This window comes from Mycteria americana, chromosome 2, assembly GCF_035582795.1.
Source record: "Mycteria americana isolate JAX WOST 10 ecotype Jacksonville Zoo and Gardens chromosome 2, USCA_MyAme_1.0, whole genome shotgun sequence".
Classification (NCBI taxonomy): Eukaryota; Metazoa; Chordata; class Aves; order Ciconiiformes; family Ciconiidae; genus Mycteria; species Mycteria americana.
The window spans coordinates 174,915,288-174,936,361 of NC_134366.1; the positions used below are offsets into that span (position 1 = coordinate 174,915,288).

At 44.9% G+C, this 21,074-nt stretch overlaps 1 protein-coding gene across 4 annotated transcripts in view; it reads left to right on the forward strand.

The window, feature by feature from the left end:
• ARHGAP39 (Rho GTPase activating protein 39) overlaps positions 1-21,074 on the forward strand; it is a 152,031-nt gene that overhangs the window by 19,045 nt on the left and 111,912 nt on the right. For 3 of the 4 annotated variants that reach the window (XM_075495402.1, XM_075495404.1, XM_075495403.1), the window contains exon 1: positions 6,283-6,428. The exons of the other annotated variant lie outside the window; for it this stretch is intronic. In XM_075495402.1, coding sequence (XP_075351517.1) covers positions 6,286-6,428 — 143 coding nt within the window. In that variant the 5' untranslated portion in view covers positions 6,283-6,285. Of the gene's footprint in view, positions 1-6,282; positions 6,429-21,074 lie in introns of those variants that run through there. 4 annotated transcript variants of the gene reach the window in all.

Sequence of the window (21,074 nt, forward strand, 5' to 3'; positions counted from 1 at the left end):
CCAGCTCTGATGTTGCTCTGAGCAATTAGTGTCCAGAAAGGCTGAAATGAGCAGAGTGGACATGTTGGGTGAAGCGATCACTGGTACCGAGTGCGGTGAAGGTATTGCTTAGAGCTGTGTAGAAAGTGCCCTCGATCCATGTTCAGCGTGTCTGGCAGTTCCTATTACTCCTTTGAAATTTGCTGCCCAGCCAGCTGAAATAGTCTTTGCTCAGGACTGGAGATCTTGTGTTCAGTAGAGGTAGGACTGCTGGCGTATCTGTCTGTAGGCAGAGCTCTTCCGTGTGCTTGGAGTGCCGCGCCATGTGGCAATCTTAGCCTCAACTTGTGAGCAGGGACTTGCCTGGTTCCTGATGAGTTTCTACTCTTTTCAGCACAAGTGTTTGGGTTTATGGTATCTCATTTGTGCTGGTCTTGAGGATTGGGACTAGTTTTCCTTTCCCTCAAAGCACTGGACCATGTTGAAAGAGTCCATGGGGGTACGGGGCACAGCCAAAATGTTCAATGTGCTTGTTGAAGACCAAGAGAGCAGTCTGTGGTGTTGTCTAGCAAAGGTGCAGGGCCCGGGAGGTCCAGCTTCTGAAGGCCAATGCAGCTGATGCAACTTAGTACCTTATTACTGCCTGGCAATGAAGCTTTCATTGCCTTCCCTTCTGGGATTGCAGGTAAAATGCCATTTTCCCCTTTTTCAGGGCAGGTGTGTGGTGGTAAGCAGTGCTGGGGGGCATAAAAGTTCAGTTCAGGGCAGACTGCAGAGAGGCAAAATATCATCTTGTACCTCTATCAGTAGGTAGATGCAGCCTGTTCACTGCATCTGCACTCTGCTCGCTTAAATGTGTCTTCGGGGGGGTGTTTCTCTCCTAAATCAGGCCAGGAAGTCATCTCCTTGTAGGCAGATGGAAGTAGCTATCAGCTGGTGACAGAGCTCCCTTTGGAAGGATGCCTCTTGGAGGGTGACCTGTAACAAGTGCATCCCTTGGACCACGGTCTGAGCAATATCCTGCCTGGCATCTGTCAACATCCACGCTATATCGATGAGCCCAAAAGGAAAGTCTCATCACCCAACATAGAGCCAGTCCCTTAAACCAACAGGAGGACTCTTCATTGATTAACGTTGGTCTGTCTTGGGCAGCAGTGCCACCGCATCAAGAGCAGATCTCCCTTCAGATGTGCTAATGCTTCTGGCTCTTCACCAACTTTTAGGTCCCCTGGCATGTAACTTTACCATCAAGTTCTCCTGTTTCTGCAGATTCTGGGACTCTTTATCAGGGAGTGTAGCGATAGGACAAGGGGTAACAGTTTTAAACTGAAAGAGGGTAGGTTTAGGTTAGATATTAGGAAGAAATTCTTTATTGTGAGGGTGGTGAGGCACTGGAAGAGGTTTCCCAGAGAAGCTGTGGATGCCCCCTCCCTGGAAGTGTTCAAGGCCAGGTTGGATGAGGCTTTGAGCGACTTGGTCTAGTGGAAGGTGTCCCTGCCTATGGCAGGGGGGTTGGAAATGGGTGATCTTTAAGGTCCCTTTGAACCCAAACCATTCTATGATTCTATGATTGCCGCCTCCTGCTGCTGCTACTTCTGAGGAAGTTGTGCTTAGTGACTGGTCAGGCTGTTGATGCTGCTGACACTTCTGCTGCTGGTGGAGGACAGATAAAGAGACTTACTGCAAACTGAATGCTCAGTTTAACTTGTAGTCCCATTTGTGGTGACCCGCTCTTCGAGGTGTTGAGAAACAATTCGATAAAAGGAGCTGAGGATCTGATCTGGAGGCCCAGGTGGTACAAGGCTTGAATGAAAATACAGCAGAGCAGTAGGGACTTGTGACTGTGTCATGACTTCAAAGGGGATTTTTTTGCTGGATTTCTTCTAGAATAGCCTTTTAGATCTACAGAGTTATTCACTTTGCCTTTCATTGGTGGCTGGCAGCACCTGTTTTTTAATTTTATTGTTTTTCTAAGCAGTATGTTCTTTGATTGCTGCAGCATCAGATAAACTTCCTCTCAAACATCTCGGAACTGAAACCGTGGCCTTTGTGTAGCCAATGCAAGTTGCCTACAGACCTTCTCAACAGACGCTTACGTAAACTTGCTTTACTCACTTGGAGAACGTCCAGAGCAGTTCATACTTGGGAAGTCCTGATGGCTTCTGGTGGTAAATGTTTCTGCTGAACTGTGCGAGAGGTGTATGCAAAGAGCACTTTGATATTGTGAGTTGTGAGCATCGTCTGAAACCTGTACTGTGCAAGACAGGCAAAGCAAGTTCTGAAGACGACGACATCTTGTTCGTGCCTAAATAACAACTGTCGTCCCTCAGGCTCCAGAAAACATTGCAGTAAGATCGCTTATCCTGAAAGGCAACGAACAGCCAGTGTTTCCTTCAAGTCGCTAAGTAGTGTCTGGGTGATGATTTGACTAATTTTCCTGCTGCAGTGCTCTGCTCAAGGGATCTAATCAGCGAGCAAATTGCAGGTCTGGCTGATTCTGCAGTCCTTGCCTTATCTTCCTGTCTTGCTGTTCGGGTTCAAGGGACCTGCTTGGCTTTGTCTTTTTAAAGCAAAGTCCCAAACTTTTTTAGGGTGGCATTGCTGGATTAAAGGCTTTACTGTAAGGCTTGGGCACACAATAGCTGCTGGTTTAAGTAGCTTCTCTGTAAAAGCTGCGCCGCGGCTGTGCGCACACAGGCTTTCTGTCAGCAAAGTACTGCGACTTTGTTTAACCACAGGAAGCTTGTTGGGCTCTTTGAATCACTGCGGTGGTGCAGCAGGTTAAGAGCCTTTCCATGGAGAGTCCCTGTGACTCAGCTGCTGCGTCGTAACATCCAGCTTGAATCACCGCTGCACCGATAATCACGTTAAATGTAGCCGTTCTGTCCAAATTCTCTTGTCATTCTGAAAAATTCCATTACATAGCATCCTTTTAACCTGGTTACCTGGTTTTCTGTGGCCTTTCAAAGGGATCCCTTCATTTCCTCTGCCCTATTTTCCCTGGCCATCTCTGTTGCAAGGATGACACAGACCGAAGAGAAATTTTTGCTCTCCCACAGGGACAGAAGTCTGATTTGCTCACGTAAGGCATCACTCGTATATAATCAAGCCTTTCTGGTTCTTTGTTCTAGGCACCTATTATTGGAAGAGGATGCTGCTGTGAATTGCTGAGGACTCTTACAAAGAACTAGGAAGGCTTGAATAAAAAGGTAGCAGGTTCAGAAGAAGGATTTGGTAGCCTGTAGTCGTTTCTTTCTCACCGCGTATAATATGTGGGAGTTGAGACTTGGGTCACTTCTCAATCCTACGTAATAAAAACGGATCCTAATTGCTAGCACTCCTTGGCCATGTTATACCAAAATTGCTGTAACAGGTAACAAGTTTCAACACTGTCATTCCAAAAATGACACTATAGAAAATTAATCCTTCTCATAACAATAACTTCCCTGTTTGTCTAGTCAAAGATGTGAGCGATGGCTGTGCTAGCTGAAACTCTTCCAGTTCAACAGCAGCTTCTCTCCTGTTTTGTTCTTCAGAGTGGTGGAGCTTGGCCTTCTGCATCTTTGAGCGTTTGTTTTGGGGTGTTAGAGTTTGAGAAAGCCTGGGAAAATGGGCCAGGAGTGACTTTGACTTAAAATGAAGCCACTGGCTTTTGAGTTGGGAGTAACTCCATTTTAAATGGAATGGGGGCGAGGGAAGTGGACTCTATGCTAGGAAGTTGATCGGTGGCTTTGCTGTGGAGTAGCTCATCACTACCTGAGTTGCTAAAAATGTTTTATCTAATGGATCTTCTTTATGAGCACCCAAGACCACTCTGACTTCTGTGTCAGCCTGTTCTTCCTTCGAAGAACCAACTTCACCACCACTGTTGATTCTCTCTTGAATTTGCTATCTGCTGGTCCAACTCAATTTTCTGCTCTGATGAGCCATCTTAAAATAGTGCAGTAGCCTAGCTTAAAAATCTGCTTTGAGTCCTAAAGACTTAAAAATATCTATTTAAATATGCCTCATGCAAAATGAAGTTCCTGACTTGACTGGTACTGCAGGTATTTCAATGACTAGCCTTGCTTTACAGCTTGGTTATCCCACAGCAGTCTCTCTTGCAGTCTAGCTTCCAGTCTGTAACTCTAACCACAAATCCCAAAGTTTTGAGTCAGCTCCTCATCTCTGCTGGCTCCAGAGTGTTTCTTCCCCCCACAACTCCTCTTCGCTTGGCTTTCCCACTTGCCAGCACAGCAATCATTACCTGCTCTGGCACTGAATAAACAGCAGTTAATCATACTGACAGCTATGTGATGACTTCCAGGGCACCTACTATTAAATGGTATAAGACCAAATCTTATTTTACCGTGTCTACCTTAGCCAGTCCGCTGTTCTTCCTCCTTTCCTTTACGGTTCATGTACTGTAAACTTTGTCCTATCCATGGTTTTTCCTGTTGCATTAGTGTAGTACTAATATGTTGAAGAATTGCTGCTTGCACTAGTCTTACTAGTGTGTAGACATCTGCTTTTGGTGGTAGGGTGCCAGGCTAGGCAGGCTTCTGGCCAGACCAATGCCATTCTTCTCGTGGCTTGACATCTCAACAAGTTCAGATGAGGACTGGATGCCCAGGGAAGGGGATGGGGATGTGTTTGTAAGTGCAACTAGTCCTACATACCTCATGCCTTTCTGTGAGGTTACAACACTGATGATCTCTGTTTTTTCCATTGCCCAGGAGTGGGTAAAGCCCTGACATAAAAAATGCCCCTGTCCCCCATGACGGCTGGGCTATGTTTTTAGGTCTCAGGATTTCCTGGACACATCTAGAAGTGTTTGAATATGTGTTATTTATCTCCACATTCATAAAGCTGGAGACTCACTGGGTCTCTGGTGTGTTTTAGCTGCCTGGTATGTGGGTGCTGCACTTGATCAGTAGATCCACACTTTCAAAAGTGCTCAGGTACCAGGCTGCCTTGGTGGAACAGCAGACCTAGACATGTGTTTTTGACTGGGAGAAGGCTTAAAACTCCTTTGACCCTCTGTCTACCCACTCAGTCTCTACTAACCTGAGTGTTACCATTTTCTCATTGAGCTGTAGGCTCCTTCATAGCTAGCTTGTGTGTGTATGGCTGTGACTTTAATGCTGGATTCTAGCCAGCGTGTTTCTGTAGCATAGACCTGTTCATGTCTGTTGGGATACAGCCCTGAAAAGCACTTAAGGGATGGCAAGCTAGACTGAGGGTCTGGCAGGTCAGTACTCCATGGTGATTACTCATGCAAATGTGCATGCGTAGCAATGCACAGAGCCTCTCGTCTGTCTCGTGCGGAGGGAGTTGAACTTAAAGCACATGGTGTGTCATCTACTCTACCGTGACTCCCTCAGTCCCCATTCTCAACCGGTTAACCTGCCTGCAGCTTCGTTACCATGTTTTGACACGATCAACTGCAGTAAAGCTCTCAAGGTTCTTAAGTTCTTCAAGTTCAGTCCGTATCTACCTCTGGTGTAAAAAGCCCAGCAGATTACTAGACCCAAGCCTGCTGGTTTGATATCCTCTTTTCTTGGAAGGTTTTTGAGTCTCTCTTACCCTTGGCAACTTCCCACCTCGGCAGATCTATCATGACATGGTTTTGCTACCTATAGTGCTGTGGAACGGGACCCTCATCTTGAATGTCAGCGTTGAGTGGAAAACCCCTAATGAATAAAGTGTCGTATCTGGCCGCTGTGCAGGATTACGCTCCTAGGGATGCATACATCTCTAGGTAGTTGGCTGAGCCTTGCTCCAGCAGCAGACATTACAAATACCACCAATGATGCAATTTTCTTAAAACTCATTACTGTTGCTGAGCTCCTTCTCCCTGAAGACTGTGCTCTGCCTTATTATGTTAATTTTTTTTTTCCTCTCTTCATCTTACCCCTTCCAAGGCTTTAAAATACAGCATTCCACTCCGCCGTTGTTTCTGCTCCTGCCTGTTGTATATGCGGCCACTAAGCCAGGACTTGCTGGGCTGTCCCCGTAGTTGTAACGGGCCAGGGAGGTCTGAGAAATGTACTGGGCAGCCACGTGGGATTTGCTGGAAAATTTGCCGCCTCCTGCCTTTATTTCTCACTTCTTTTCTTCTGCTCCATTTCTGCTCTCTTGCTTTTTCACACTTTTTGCATCCTCCTTCTCAGCTCTAGCAGAAACCTCTCAACTGCCTTCATCCCTGGGACGAGAGACTTGGTATTCTGGCAGAAAACAACAACAACAACAAAACTTTCTTGTCTGCTTTTCCTGTAGCTGCTGGAGTCCAGTGGCACTGCAGAGGCGTGCTAACTCGGTCTGCAGATGAGGGGCTTCATGAAGCTTCTTCTCATTTTGCGGTATGAGGGCCTCTGTCCCACTCCCCTGGGAACAGCCTTGTGGGTTTTCTTCTCCTCCCATCATTTTTTGGTCATTCTCTACACGAGTTGTCTTGCATCTCGCTGCAGGTACCTGGATATTGCTCTTCCCAATGCTCTTGGCATGATTGCTTTCCTTGTGCCCAAGTTGCTGTTTCTACTGTTCTTTTACCTTGATTTTTCTCCAACTGTTGAGCTGCTGCTACAGTCACACTTTTTGTCTCCCCCCCCCTTCTGTCCTCCCACTCCTGTTGGTCTCGCTACCATTCCTTCGGTATCTGGTAGGGAAAAGATGTTTTCACACTTCAGGATCTCGTGGAGTCTTTGATGCTTGCATATGCAAACTTATTTACATCTTCTTTGTACTGCTGGTACCTTGCTGCGTCTTTCAGGTGCCGTATTGTTGATACAGCTCTGCTGTATCCTGATGGGAATTAACCATCATGCTGAGAGACTACTGCTAGCAGCTAATCCCTGTTTAAAAAAAAAAAAAAAAGGCATTAATTTTTGGCTATTTTAGTGGGTGGGGGGAGTTGTTTGACCACTGCGAGCTGTAACCACGCATTAACGAGAGGCTGAAATGAAAATCCAGGGCGTGGGATTTGGAAAAACATGGTGAAAACATAAGCTATGCAAAGAATGTCCTCTGATCTTCATTCGAGCCACAGTAAAATGGCTCTTAGTTGTGTCAAATTGCAATTAAATGATAAAATCCGTGATTGCCGTAAGCTTGCTTCCTTGAGAGTAACACGCTGCTGAGCCTCTTGGGAGGGTGGTTTGAGGCTCTGTCCTTGCTGGGTGCGGTGCCTTCAACGTGGGGATTTTGAAGGCTCTCTCTTAGCTGCGAGTCTATATGTGCATCTTGGTGGTAGGGTGGAAAGTGGAGATTTCTAGATCTATTAAAAACATGAGCTTTTCACTGCTGCTCTGCTATTACAGCTACAAATTTTTTTTTTTTACAGTTACACATGCAAAAGTCATTGCTGAATATCTATTTCCCTAGCTATTTTAATGGTTGCAAGTGACTCCTCTCCACGGTTGTCCATCCCATTTGCCTTGAGAAAAAATACTACCATAATCCCTCCATGGAGGAACTTACCATTTGAGAGGTGTTTTGAGGGAAGGAGTAGGTTGGAGCAGACTCGGGTAATTCAGCTCCTTGTAACTGAGTTTTAATATGGGGAAGGCATGGCTCCATGCGATGGAGATGGGAACATGATGTGTGCAGGGTAGCCGATGGGCTAGCTGGGAAATCAAAATAAATAGTACGGAGTAGGAGGAGAGAGATTTTGATGTGGTAAGGAACGGAGACTGGTGTAGGCTGGTGTGGAGAGTTGCTTTGAGCCTTGAAGATGGGAGGAATTCAACCTGGATTTTTGCACTGAACCTGAAGATGAGTTACCCATTTGCTTCTGGTATGTTGATGGGCAGCGTTGTTTTGCCCTCCTACCGATCTCTATATAATTTCTTTTTGGAGAGTCTCTAATGCAACTGCAAGCCAAGAGGAATGATCTGGTGTAGAAGGTAACCTGAAGGATTGTTTGGGGTGGGCTAAAATGGGCTCGTGCATGTGATCCCACATGGTCAACTGTGTTTTGGGGAGCACACAAACCATGCACGGTGACAGGTCTGTGCGTAACAGTTTAGGTGACTTACTGAGCTTACCCTCAGTGACAGCTGCAGCAGGATTTTAAGCTCTGAAGCAAAACCTGGTTTATGATCCTGGTCCATAGGTACGTTACAAAGTTAATAATGGATGTTAAGGAGTGTTCTGGCTACTGGCAATTAAACACTGCTAATGATTAAATTTCCCATTACTTCCCTCACGATTGCAGAGGGACGCTCCTGGTGCAGCCCCCTTGTGCTGCAGCCATTTTATGAGCATCTTCAAACACAGTTATGCAGCAATAAAAAAAAATAAAATGTGCATAACTTAAGGAGACAGATTGCTGCCTTCATCTGTCTCCCTGATTAGATGCCAGGGCTGCACTGTGCTACAGTAACTTCATTCTTTTTCTTTTCAGCGTGTACCTTCCATATATCACCGTCTCTTGTTGAAATATTATTCTGCTGGGTGACTTTGACCATCTAGAAAGACTTACCACTGTAGGCAGGTACCCAGCTGTCTTCTTGCCGACTGAACTTGTGAAAACCTTTGAAGCATTCGGGCCCAAAGGTGACCTGCAAAGCAGCAGGAGTAGAGGGAAACGGGAAGACAGTGGAGACAGTGTACTTGGCTCTGGGAAAGCCTGATTTAAAGCAAAACTTCTGCTTCTTTTACTGCGATGTTCTTTATCAAAATCTGAATTTTTCAATGTTAGCTTTCAAAGGTTTCCAAGCAACCCCTTGCAACCACGCTCGGTTTGTCTTGGCATGACCCCAGCATCCTCTCTCTTCCTTTGGGTTGTCACCAGCCAGGAAGCTTCCTGCTGACTTGGAGTGGTAGGAGATGGCCGTCAATGTCCTCTGCTTTGGAAACCCGCTGCCTGCTGCTGCCAGCCGATGTAGCTGGTTTAGTTACTCCGTGGAGGTCTGTACGGCAGTGCTGATGATAAGGGTTCAAGCCCTTCTGGGATCACGTGCAGAGCATGGTTGTCCGGACAAAATCCCCTTGACCTGGTAAATGAAGGGAAATGCAATCCCACCTCCACCACCCTCAACTCGGGGATGGCTAGCTACAATCAACCAAGCTAGATTTGGCAAGTGTCCATTGTAGCCTCTAATGCAGTCTAAACTCTTTGCTCTGCTGTGGTCTTTTATGTGATGCTATGCTTTTTTTCTTGTTTGCCACACATACTGGGTATAAAAATTAATACTGCATATTCAACTGTGTCTCTGCAGTCCAGATTTTTGAGTGCTTACATTTTAATGTTGTCATTTGGCATGCTGCTTCCTCTTCATTCCTCCTAGCCTGTTGCAAATCTGACCTTAAAGAATGAAGATGGAAAACAAGACTTGTTGTGAACTGGATAGCACTTCTTTTGGGGATTAATTTTTTTCTGTATCAGTGAAGTTGTTTTACTGGCTCTCCTGATGGTGCACACAATGCTGAATAGGTATCTGACTGCACGTAATATCGTAATTCATGTTTGCATGGCTTCTTAGAAAGGTGACCCTGTCTAAGTGTAAAATTGTGCAATGTTGTTGTTTTTCCACCTGTAAGCAGTAACTGTAGGACTTCAGCCACTCTTCAGAAAGTCATCTTGTGTAATACTGAATTTAGGAAAATGAAAAGATAATTTATGCCATTGAGAGTATGTACTTAAGTCCTCTGCTGGTTCTCAACACAGTTTCTTAAGCAATCTTCCTAGGTAATAATAGAAATTGGGAGGAAAAAGAAAAAGGCACAGAGTATCCTGCTTTGTATAGTTGGACAAATGAGGCACAGAGGAGAAACCTGTATGACTACCTGTAAAGAGTCATTCTGTTAAGGTTAACAGGCTGTGCTCTTAAATCGTTATCCCAGTCTCTTCATTCTGGCAGTCTTTTTAGAAAGGTGAATTCTCATGGCCTTGGAATTTGGTTTAGGCACAACTTGCCATCACTTCTGCTGAGGCTCCTCCAGTGTGGAGGAACCTGGGCTCCCTCCCCTTGGGGTGAGATGTGGTCCCCAGCAGTAACGTGCTTCTGAAGTTGCAATCTTGGAGTGAAGGAATGTGGCCGACTAAACTTGCTTCCTGCTGGAGTATTCGTGTTTTCTGTGAAAAGTTTGATTTGAATAAAAGCTGCTCTTAAATTGCAACAGCAGCATTTTCCTGAGGGCTCCTGTTGAACTTGGTGCCTTTTTGGAGGAGTTAAATGACCGTGGAGGGAGGAAAAGCTAGGTGATGTTTTGTGTTGGGGGATAACAATGCCAAACTGTCTCATAACCAAAATATTGCTGCTGTTCTTGCTGAACATCTCCACTCTGCAAGATTCAAGGTTGGGAGGAGCACTGTAGCAGTGACCCTCTGAGGAGCTGGTGTTAGGATGGCATCGCGGACATCTGGACCACTGTGCTATGTTTCCTGTATTTACACCGCAGTCGATGGCCAAGGCAGCTGCTTGTGCGATGGCAAGCTCCTGTGTGCCGAGCAAAGGGGAAGAACTGCAATAGGCATCTGACATGCTAATGATATTAAACTATTTCTAGCAACTGTCCCCATCACGGCATATGACCTAACTCTCAATACATAGCTGTCATGGCAACTGTAAAGGTCAGCATACTTGCTAGCTAATATTTAAGGTGGGCAGGTAATAGTTTTCTGCCTTGGGCAAACAAGCATCTATTTGGTTTGAAGCTTGGGACAAGAAGTCTGGTCTGGGTTGTCTGAGCTTTTCTTGAACCAGTAGGACTCCAGGTGGCCCTGAAAGGAAAGGAGGTTCTTCAGCTGTCCTAATGTACTGCTAATAGATTACTAGGAGATAATTAAAATTACTCTTCAGCAGCTTGTAATCATCCCTTACATTTCTTTGCTGCTTGAGGCACAGCAGCTGTGTTGCAAGCAGAAGAGGTCTGGTAGAGTGAGGCCTCCTGGCTGCCTGCTAGTGGATTGGGCATTTGTCTCCACGTCTGTTGGGTTTTGCACAGTCGGGCCGTCAGAGCTTGATGAGTTGTGATGCTTCGTTTAGCTTCAGAGCAGCACTAGCGAGCAGCCTGTATGGCAAGCTTTAACCAAAATGGCCAGTAACTGCACCAGACTTCTCAATAGCCATAGAGATCCTGGATTTTGGTTGTAATTTCTTTGCCTCGGTGATGGCCAACCCTGCTGGGAGGGACAGTGCAGCTGTGAGCGGGCATCTGGTGATGGTGGATGGGACACTGGGGTCCCTGGAGTTTGGGAATTTTTCTCTTATTATGGAAGGATAGTAGAAAGAGGGCAGATACTAAACACATCGAGTCACTTGGAGACACTTGCTCTTGACTGCAGACCTCAGAGGCTACAGAACAGTTTGGGGTTTGGTTTTGGGTTGGTTTTCTTTCCTTTGAAGATACCAGCACCAGCAATACAAGCTTGGCTCGCTGGAAGTTCTGATCTCCTTGACCTGGTTTTCCAGAAGCTGCAGCCTCAAGATGTCTTGAAGCCAACCTCCGTAGGTTGGCAGACAAGGAGCAGTCCCTTGCGCTTGTGTTGGTGTAGGAAGCAGGAAATTTGCTGGGGACCCGATTCAGCTGAAAAGTCAACAGACAAAAACTGTTAATGCTTTGGTGAGACAGGGTAAGAAGGGGCTCCTGGTGATGAAGAGAATATGGGGAGGAAGGAAGACAACGATCATAAGGCTGCTCTTCTGTTGTCTGGCATTTGTTGGCTTGAAGTGACCATGGGAAATCACAGATCTCAGGGCTGGGTGAAGTCTCTTCTGATGATACTGAAGTAATGATTGAGGACGCCTTTGCTGATTCTTCCAGCAATAGCAGAAGTCTTTGTCATGGCCTTCTGCATCCTGATGGGTTGGCCTTGAATTTAAGGAAAAACCCAACCACTGAAGCTAATTCTGTGCACAAAACACCTGGATAGCTGGTGTGCTCTCAGCCCTTAGGTCCAGAAGTTGCATCTCCATTTTCATCCTGCAGAGATGGAAAGAACTTCTCCCAATACCCTTTTTATGAGGTACAGAACCAAATCTAAACTCTGAGTTTATTACATAGAATTAGCAGACTAAAGCCCTAATTAAGAAGGGTTTACAGTAATCTCTGCTCTCAGAATAAGTGAAGTCATGGTATCCCTCCTGCCTGTGGACTGGGCCTTACTCCCCTCCCTGGTTTTTTGGGAGGTTTTGTAATATGGCTTTTGTAATACTGTTTTGTGAAGCATTTGTGTCTTTCTGACTAAGAGTTTACTTACAAAGCTGTCCCTCCCAGAGGATGACAGAGAAAAGGGCTGGTGGAGGGTGGCGGAGTCATCTTCTGTTGACTTCTTAGTTAATATATCTTAAGTATTTTGTTTTGGCTTTTTTGAGTCGCTTTTTATTTGGTGTAGGTGAAGTGAACTGCATTTCACCCAACTAAAATTACCGCCTTCACCCAGAATAATTCAGTTGAGTCTGGGAAGTGGTCAGTGAATTTTAAAAAGCAGCATGACAAGATGATATTGTTACAGCGGGAGCAGGCTCCAAAAGTGAAATTCATGCATGTAAACTTTAACATTTTCACTGCTATCCTACGCTTTCCCAGAATCAACCAGGCAAGTGGGTTTCCTGCCCTGTCAACCTTTGGAGATGAATATTCCCTTTATCACGCTGCCTTTCTTTTTCCCTATGACGTACGTCCCACAGTATGATGTCGGAGAAGCTTAAATACTGCAGGGTAACAAACAAATGTTGTGAGGACTGGAACGAAGGTGGGTGTCTTAAAGGGAAGACTCAGAGCACTGAAAACTTGCCAGCACCCCTCTCTTCAGCACTGGGGCTGCTCTTGTGGGGTTGGTAATTCAGTAAGAGCTCAAAATCTTGCAAAATGAAGTTGAGAGCATTTGCGTTGAAGGACAACAGGAATATGAGGCTGCTCTTCTAATGTGATTGACCTGTTCTTCAGTAGCATCTAATTTTTTTTGAGACTCATTCTTTGAGGAACCCATATCTCCACCAGAAAATACAGTCCAACATCTTGGACGGAAGTTATGATGAGCACTGCAGGAAGAGTTAAGTAATGAGATCTTCATGAATGTGTTGTCATAGACGTGCAAGGATGGGAAGGAAACTTAAGCTGCTTTTCTAGAACGATGAGCATGAATCACTTAGGTTTCTGTCCTTTGTGAGTAATGCTGTAAATCTGTAGTGCTTGCAATAATGCTTTCACAACCCACCCATGCCATACTGCGTGCATATAAACTTCTACGGAGTAGCATCTCTTAGCTGTGCCTCCAGTTGGGTGAACTAAATTTTAAAATAAAATTTTTAAAAAAAGTGTTGACGTCCTCGTGTGCTTTCTAAAAATATGAGCACGCTTTCCTGTGTACGGTATTAGCATAGTTAAACTCTTATCATTGGCATCACAGCTTTGCAAGGAGCCAAGCGGGCACAGCTGAAGGAACATGTTTGAAAAAGGATTTGTCATCTGCAAGCTGTCATGGTTCCCATGACCTGCTATTTTGTGAGAAGCTCTTCAGGTTGGAAATTTGCTTTATGGTCACAAACATACCTAAGGAGTGGGTCACTACTGAGGTTTCTTACTTTTTTTTTTTTTTTTTTTTTTTTTTTTTTTGCATAGTAGTTCCCCCTGTGCAAGCAACCCAGTGGAGTAAAGGTATCCGGACCACAGGGAAAACTAGATATCATCTAAAAAGCTGTGAGTCCACCTTGCTTATTTTCTGAAAGATGCTTTCAACTCAAAGAATTATTTCAGTTGCTCCTGTTTTATAAGTGGAACCCTCCTTTCTGTGGAAACCTCCTTTTCATCCTTGCTGGCTTGTGGTGATGCTCAATATCGAGAATCTTGTTGAATGAGCCTCGGTAAAACCTGGGTGTCAGCAGTGGTGAAAGCATCATGCCCTTCCCCAGAGACATACCCTTATCTCAGACCTCTGGTATCTAAATTGCACCTTTGCAAATTGTTCTTGAAAGCCAGAATCTGTTCTTGCGAAAAGATTCACTAGCCTTATTTGTCCTTTGCTTGCAAACGCTGCTTTTGACTTGCAGTGGGCTATGCAACTGAGAGGTGGTCCTCATCATCGATGTGGAATAGCAGAAATGATGCTGTCTGTTTTTATTATCCTTCCTTTTCCGCTTCAGTTCTCTAAAGTGGTATGGGAGCGCTGCTTGCTGGACGGAGACCGGGTGCTTAGCCGGTGACCTGCCAAGATGATGTAATGGTGCTGCGCGGCTGATATTTAAAGTCAGTAAGTTGGAAGGAGGAAGGAATCCTTCAGAGAAAGGAGGAGACCTCTGAAACAGTGACTAGCTCTCAGCCCTGGCATCACTAAACCCTTCTGCTCCAGATCCGTGCCCCAAGCACATGCAATGCAAATTGACCTTGGTTTTAGTGACTAAGCCCCACTCTTGGGTATTTACTGCGTGCATACGCGTTCTGTGGCACTTAGATATAGTAGAAGTTGAAAGGAATTTAATAGATTTCCTAACCTAATGATCCATGTATCCTAGATGCTGGGTGGTACCTCTGAAATTTATAGGTAGGAACAGCCAGGTGATAAATATTCCCTGCTGCTGAGCTCTGTCTGCTATATCCGTCAGCCCCGTTGCTGGTGACCTAAGCTGGCACAGGCTTAGGTATGATCTACTGCAGGTCTGTGTGCAGCATCATCAAATTCAGCCTGAAAATTCATGTCGCGTCTCCTCTTTGTTCAGTGGTTGGCATTTGGCTGGCTTCACCTTCCAACCTTCGCATACAGTAATACTGGTCTAAAGGGATGAGAAGGCTGGTGCAAAACCAAAGGATGTGGAGGTCTTGCTGGGAGAACAGACTTTTGATTAAAGTATGAGCTTTGGACACACAGCAGTTGGATTTGGTTTCAAGGCCACACAATATTTCTTTGAATTGCTTTGTTTTAACTAGTGTCACAACGGATGGTACCTGCCACAGAGTGTGGAGGCTCAGTTGAGTAGCTCCAGGAAGCAAAACCCAACAGCAGTGCAGAAGGAATTTGGAGGCACCAGCCAACGAGAGGCACATTCTCACTGCCAGTGGAGTTGGGGGACATCAGAGAGCAGCATGCTGCTTTAATTCCCCCCCTGTGCATCTATGCGTTTCAACAAAGGTCTGAATTAGTTTATCTCAAAATAAAGACATGGTGCCAAGCAACAGCAGTAACTCTAGCCCCAGTGCGCCCAAGGTACAGCTCTCCTTTTATATAACTGGTATTTCCCAGCTGACGGACAGATGAGACCATGCTGACTTCTTTAAATGTTTACTGGTGTGGAGATGATTAACAGTGATGAGTGATGGGAGGGAGGAGACAAAAGGCACTCCTGAATATTTGATTCCTTGTCCTCTCAACATTCCAGTTGTTATAACCGAAAGGTTAAGTGGAGATCAAAAACAAATAGGAAACTTGGGCTGAGGAAGCTGCGTTACTTGAGAGCCTTTTCATACTCTCTGGGAGGCACTGTAGAAAGGTTAAAATTTGCAGCTCAAATGTTAGCTGTGATCTCGCTTGAGTGAGTGTCTCAAAATATATCTTGAGTCTGGGTTCGCAAAATGAAAGCTTAGAAGCCTTTCTCGGATGAGAGGCAAGAAGGCAGCAGGGCTGAAGGGCACAGAAGCAGAAACTCGTGAACCTCTAAGATATTGCCTCACCCCCTTGGAATGGCTCATAATGCAGCCTGGACCGCAGAGCATGATGTGGCGGATTAAACAAGAGGGTCATTGAAGGAGTGGGTGCTCAGCCAGATGTTTTCAGGGACCTTGACAATAGCCCTTTCATTTCCTGTGCCCAAGATCCTATCAAAATCCAGGGCAGCTCTGCAAGGAGGGAGGCTCGTGGTGGTGGATGTAGCTGCTGCCTGGGACAGGAGGCTCGTCGGTGCAGTGAATGTCCCAGAACAGGAAAAAAGGAGGCGGCTGGAGGCTGTCTCTGAACTGCGGAACTGCTCTGGAAGAGGGAAACATATCCTGGATCTGTCAGAAGTGCAAGGTGGAGACTAGAAGAAGGGAAAGCTTGTTCTGACTTCAGTTATCTTTGCAAGATTTGGGGGAAAGTGTTACACGGGTTGGATTTCTGAGACCCTTAAAAGCTGATATTTATATCAAATGTTCATTCTGTACCAAGTCTGGTCTCGGATTTTCATAGCTAAATTAATTTCATAAGTTTGCTCCAGCTTTTGTTGTTCTACACCTGTGAAAGGGGTGCCACATAATGCAACGATTCGCTCCTTCCCACAGACGTAAATAACTCGTCTTGAAGGTCTATCTGTGAAGCTGTTATGGGTGCTTTGAAGCTTAGGGTCTCAGATGTTAAGTCATATAATCCCTATCTGTGTTATTCATCAGTGGAGAAACTGGTGAAAGGTGTTCACGAATAATTCAGAGAGGCCGTGGAGTCTTCTTCCTTAGAGATGTTCAAAACCCAACTGGACACAATCCTGGGCAATCTGCTCTGGCTGACCCTACTTTCAGTAGGGGAGTGGGCGTAGGTGATCTCCAGAGGTGCCTGCTAACCTCAACTGTTCTGTAATTCTACAAAAAAGCTCTTCTAGGATGCGGGACTCTACTTTTTGGGTGTATGAACTCTTCAGATTCATCTTACCTGGGCAGGAGCTCTCCTGTTCTGTATTCTGGAAGGTGCCCAGTGCATCATGTGTCCATCCACCAAAACAAATTATCTGGAGCTGACTTTTGCACAGTGGACAGAGTTTGAAATTTATTTATGACATTTGGTTTCTAGCTGAAATAGAGAAGAAATCAAATATAAGATAGATTCATTTACCTATTCGATGTTAACACAATAAACAATCTGAATAAGGGCTTAATTGCACTTTTCTTAGGAAATTACTAGAGAGATCTCTGTACAGAGGAAGGTGACGAGAATGATCGAGGGGGTAAAGCAGCTGTCTTAAGAGGCTGTAAAAAGGCTGGGGCTCCTCCACTGATGGAGAAGTTGGGTGTTGGGGGGGGAATAGGATGTTTGTGGGCTCAGGAGGGTGGTGGTAAGGTGAATGCAGAGCTGCTTGAAGCCCCACAACACTGGAACCAGGAGAACCTCACATGAGTTAGTAGGAGATATGTTGGCATGGGTGAGAGGACTTCTCTTAGAGTGGATAGTGCATTTCTAGACCATTATCGCCACAGAAGGTTGTGGAGGTAGTACGAGGAGGTTCAAAATGGATTTTTTTTTAATTTAGAGACAGTGGGAACTGGTGAGGATGTCTGCTCAAACCTTGGGGGGGAGTACAAGGGGATGGAGATGGGGACCTACCCGTGCTTAAATAGCATCTCCTGATGGCGCCATTGGGAAAGTACGGGGCTAGCAGGACCGCTGTTCTGGCCCAGCAGGGTATATCCCATCTTCACCAATACGCTAGTGAAATCCATAATTTGGATATGCCAGATCTGTCTAGCACCCCAGTTAGCGCTCAGATTGCTGTCTTGCATTTTGTAGTTTTATTTCTTGTTTCCATTTCTGTGAAGAACATGAACACATTTGAGAGGCCACGTGGATACTTGAGTTAACAGTTTCCAGAATAGACCGAGCCAGGGGTGACCCTCAGGATCTGTGCAAGCCAGAAAGATGCTTGGATTGCTTGGGTTGAAAACATATTTAGTGCATCAGATGGTATATATGTATCTGAGGGCTTTGATTGCTGCTTCTCTGTGGTAAGGTGCTCAGAGGGTCCATTTCTTACGCTAGGCACTTCATAAATTTGTAAGTTGATGCTGTTTAAGCTTGTCTTGTGGTCTCCTCTTCCTGATTGCACATCTGGGGTCACCTTTTCCTCTGGTGACTCCTCTTGAGTAGTCCGAAGACCACAGTAGCATATATTGAGCACGTATGCAATGGTGGCATGCTTCAGCTTGGTTTTCTTCCACCCTTCCTTTACAGGATGGTGCTGTCCTTGTTTATAGGAGATGCAGCTGCTGAATATCTGCTAGAGTGGAAATGCCAGTGCACTATTCACCTTGTAAAATTGGTTGTACGTTTTATCACACTCTCCAAGAACTATTGTGTAATTTCTTAAGGTGAATTGTGAGATGAAGTAGTCTCTCAACTCAACAGCTAACCTCCAATAAAATTGGAAGCCGTCAAGGTAAAAAGAAATAACTGTAAAAAAGGCTACCTTTAAAAATGAAGTTAGCTTTAAAATAAGAAAATTATTTATGCTGTGTTCAGCTGTTGAACAGTAAGAATAGAGTTAAAGGACCTGGTCATTTCTATAGTCATGTTACATTTCTTCAATTTTTTCATTATAGTTTTAGTAAGAGAATTTTCACAATTGCTTAATCATTTCATCCTACCTAATTATTCTATATATAAAAACTGCCCCCCCAAAAGAAAAAAAAAAAAAAAAAAACACCCAAACAAAACCCCCTGATTTACAAAAAAAAAAAAAAAAAAAAAAAAACCTAAATTTGGGTCCTGTAGTGTTTTGACACAGTTACGTGACAACTTTTTTTTTCCCGCATTGAGACCTGGATACAATCTATTTGGCTGTACGGAGATATTTGAGGTCCTCGTTCAACACCAGGCACATACAGAGAATGGATAGTCATAAATATAACGGTAAGCACCTGAGAAGCAGGTGAGGGAGAGGAAGCATTTCATCTACAGGGTGAAGAGCGTAGCACTGCAGAGAGCTTATTTTCCTGTTGCAAGGATGAAAATGCTGCAGCACTGAAATAGCAATTGCTTGGGAATGTCTAGGGTAATTTTAAGTTCACAATAAATGTTGGTGCATAACTCATGTTTGATTATTTGAGTTTTATTATTGAATCCAAACCCCATTTCCTGTTAATTCCTCGGAGCTCCCTTGCCATTCACGGCATCGGGGTAGAGTGGAAGAAGTGCTTATGAATTCGTAACGGGGAAATAAACAGCAATTTATACGGCAGAGCTGCTCCATCCAGACTCGCTCAGGAGAATTATGAATACAGCTAATAAAGCGTGCAGGGGAACCTGGATCTCGGTGGTCTGATTCCTCTGTCTTCTCATCCCTGGCCAAAACACCAAATCAAAATATGCTTAAAATAGGGTCTTACTTTAAGTTTAAAAGCCTAAATGCAGAGTAGGAATCTGAAGCACTTTTTTTTTTTTTTTCCAACGCCTACCTGATACTGGAAACTCCTAAAATTATCTAGGACTTTCAACGTAGTTTTGGCTTTAAAGATACAACTTTTCTTTTAGACCTGAGGGCGCTTCTGTGCCCAGAAGCACGTGATCTCACCTCTGATATATTTGTTGATCAAAAAGTTCTGGCTTCTCAGAAGAAGAGTGGTGAGGCTTATAGGGAATAAAACATCAAAGATGTAGCTACTGGATAGCAAGATGAATCATTAGTAGCTGGAATTGATTTATGACTGTATGGAGCTCTTGTCAAAAATACCTAAAATCCAGTAATTTTTAAAACGGATTGTGGAGCCGCTATGCCCATGTGTCATAAAAGGTAATTCTTCTGTCCACTTTTGAGTAGAAAAGAATGAAAAGGCGTTCAGAAACAGTGGCTCTGCTGTGGTTGTTACGCATCACCTTTGCAATTTATAAACGTCTCTTCTCTTCGTATAGAGAATTTCTCCAGCGACCCGTCCTTTGCAGTAGTCTCAAACCCACGTGGATGGTATGAAAGCTCAACCGTGGCATCCAGACTGGAAGCCCTCTGCAGCTAACATCTCTAATCTGGGCTGCTGTTGTCTTCTAAATAGAAAAGTGGTTCAAAGGGAGTGTTTGTTCCCAAAGTACGGGGCTGTATGTAATGTCTGCTTGGGTATGTCGGCGCTTCTAGAAAGCGTGGTCTGTTGGGGGAATTGCTGCCTTCTGCAGCCTGCTCACCCATGTCCCATTGCTGCCTTCAGCCTTTTTGGTCCTGTTGCCCAAACTGCTGGAAATCCTGTCCTATACTAATTTTCAGAAATCTGAGTTGATGGAAATCCATCTCCAGACTAGCTTGGCACTCTCAGTAATTACACTTGAAAGCTGGTGCTGAACTCCAGGGATTCCCAAAAGATTCCAGGTAGCAAGGGTCACTTGTAGAATCATCAAACGGTTTGGGTGGGAAGGGACCTTTCAAGGTCATCTAGTCCAACCCCCCTGCAAGGAGCAGGGACATTTTCAGCTCAAGCAGGTTGCTCAGAGCCCCGTCCAACCTGACCGTGAATGTTTCCAGGGATGGGGCATCCACCACCTCCCTGGGCAACCTGGCCCAGGGTTTCACCACCCTCAGCATAAAACATTTCTTCCTTAGATCTAGTCTGAATCTCCCCTCTTTTAGTTTAAAACCATTCCCCCTTGTCCTATTGCTACAGGCCCTACTCTAAAGTCTGTCCCCATCTTTCTTATCAGCCCCCGTTAAGTATTGGAAGGCCACAAGAAGGTCTCCCCGGAGCCTTCTCTTCTCCAGGCTGAACAACCCCAACTCTCTCAACTCTTCAGTGGATGACTTTGTCTCATCAGGTCCAGTATCTTAAATTTGAGGTGATCTGCTTCTAAAAGGGAAAATAATAGCACTGAAGAACCCATTTGAGTTTGACTCTTCTCCTGAAGAGTGCTCAGCTCCAAGCAGGGATATGAAGCTAATGCTGACAATAAAGTAATTGGCTGAGAGACAGGTGATGTTTTGAGTTACTAATGAAATACAGTGTGGAGCTTCAGGTGGTAGAGCTGGAATATTATTGTCTGCCTCAGGAATGATCTGAATTATTATTCATAACATTCAAAAAGCTGCAGTAGAAGGCAGTTGCTGTTAACTGTGTCGGCGATGGATGTGTCTGGTTGTGGAGCTCAGTGTAGCACATCTAAGACATTGTAGAGCAGTAGATGGCTCCTGCTCTGAAGAACTTATGGCTTGCATAGAGAGGGCCAAAAAAATGGAGATAAACTAAGCAAAATGATTAACACAATTGCAGTTGTTGTGTTCTCTAGGATGCTTGCTTTGATAAATCTACCTGAAGGAAAAAGAAATGATGGGAGAAAGGGATTAGTGTGGGCAGAGGAAGCCTAATCAAAGCAGCAGGCAGTTCTCTAAAGCCAAAGGCAAGATTCTTGAGGCAATTCTTGTGGCTGGTCCAACTGGATAGAGTTTCTGGGTGGCTCTTCTCATTTCAGAAAGCCCTGTGATACTGTGTAGGACAGCAGCGAGGGCATGCACTGCTGT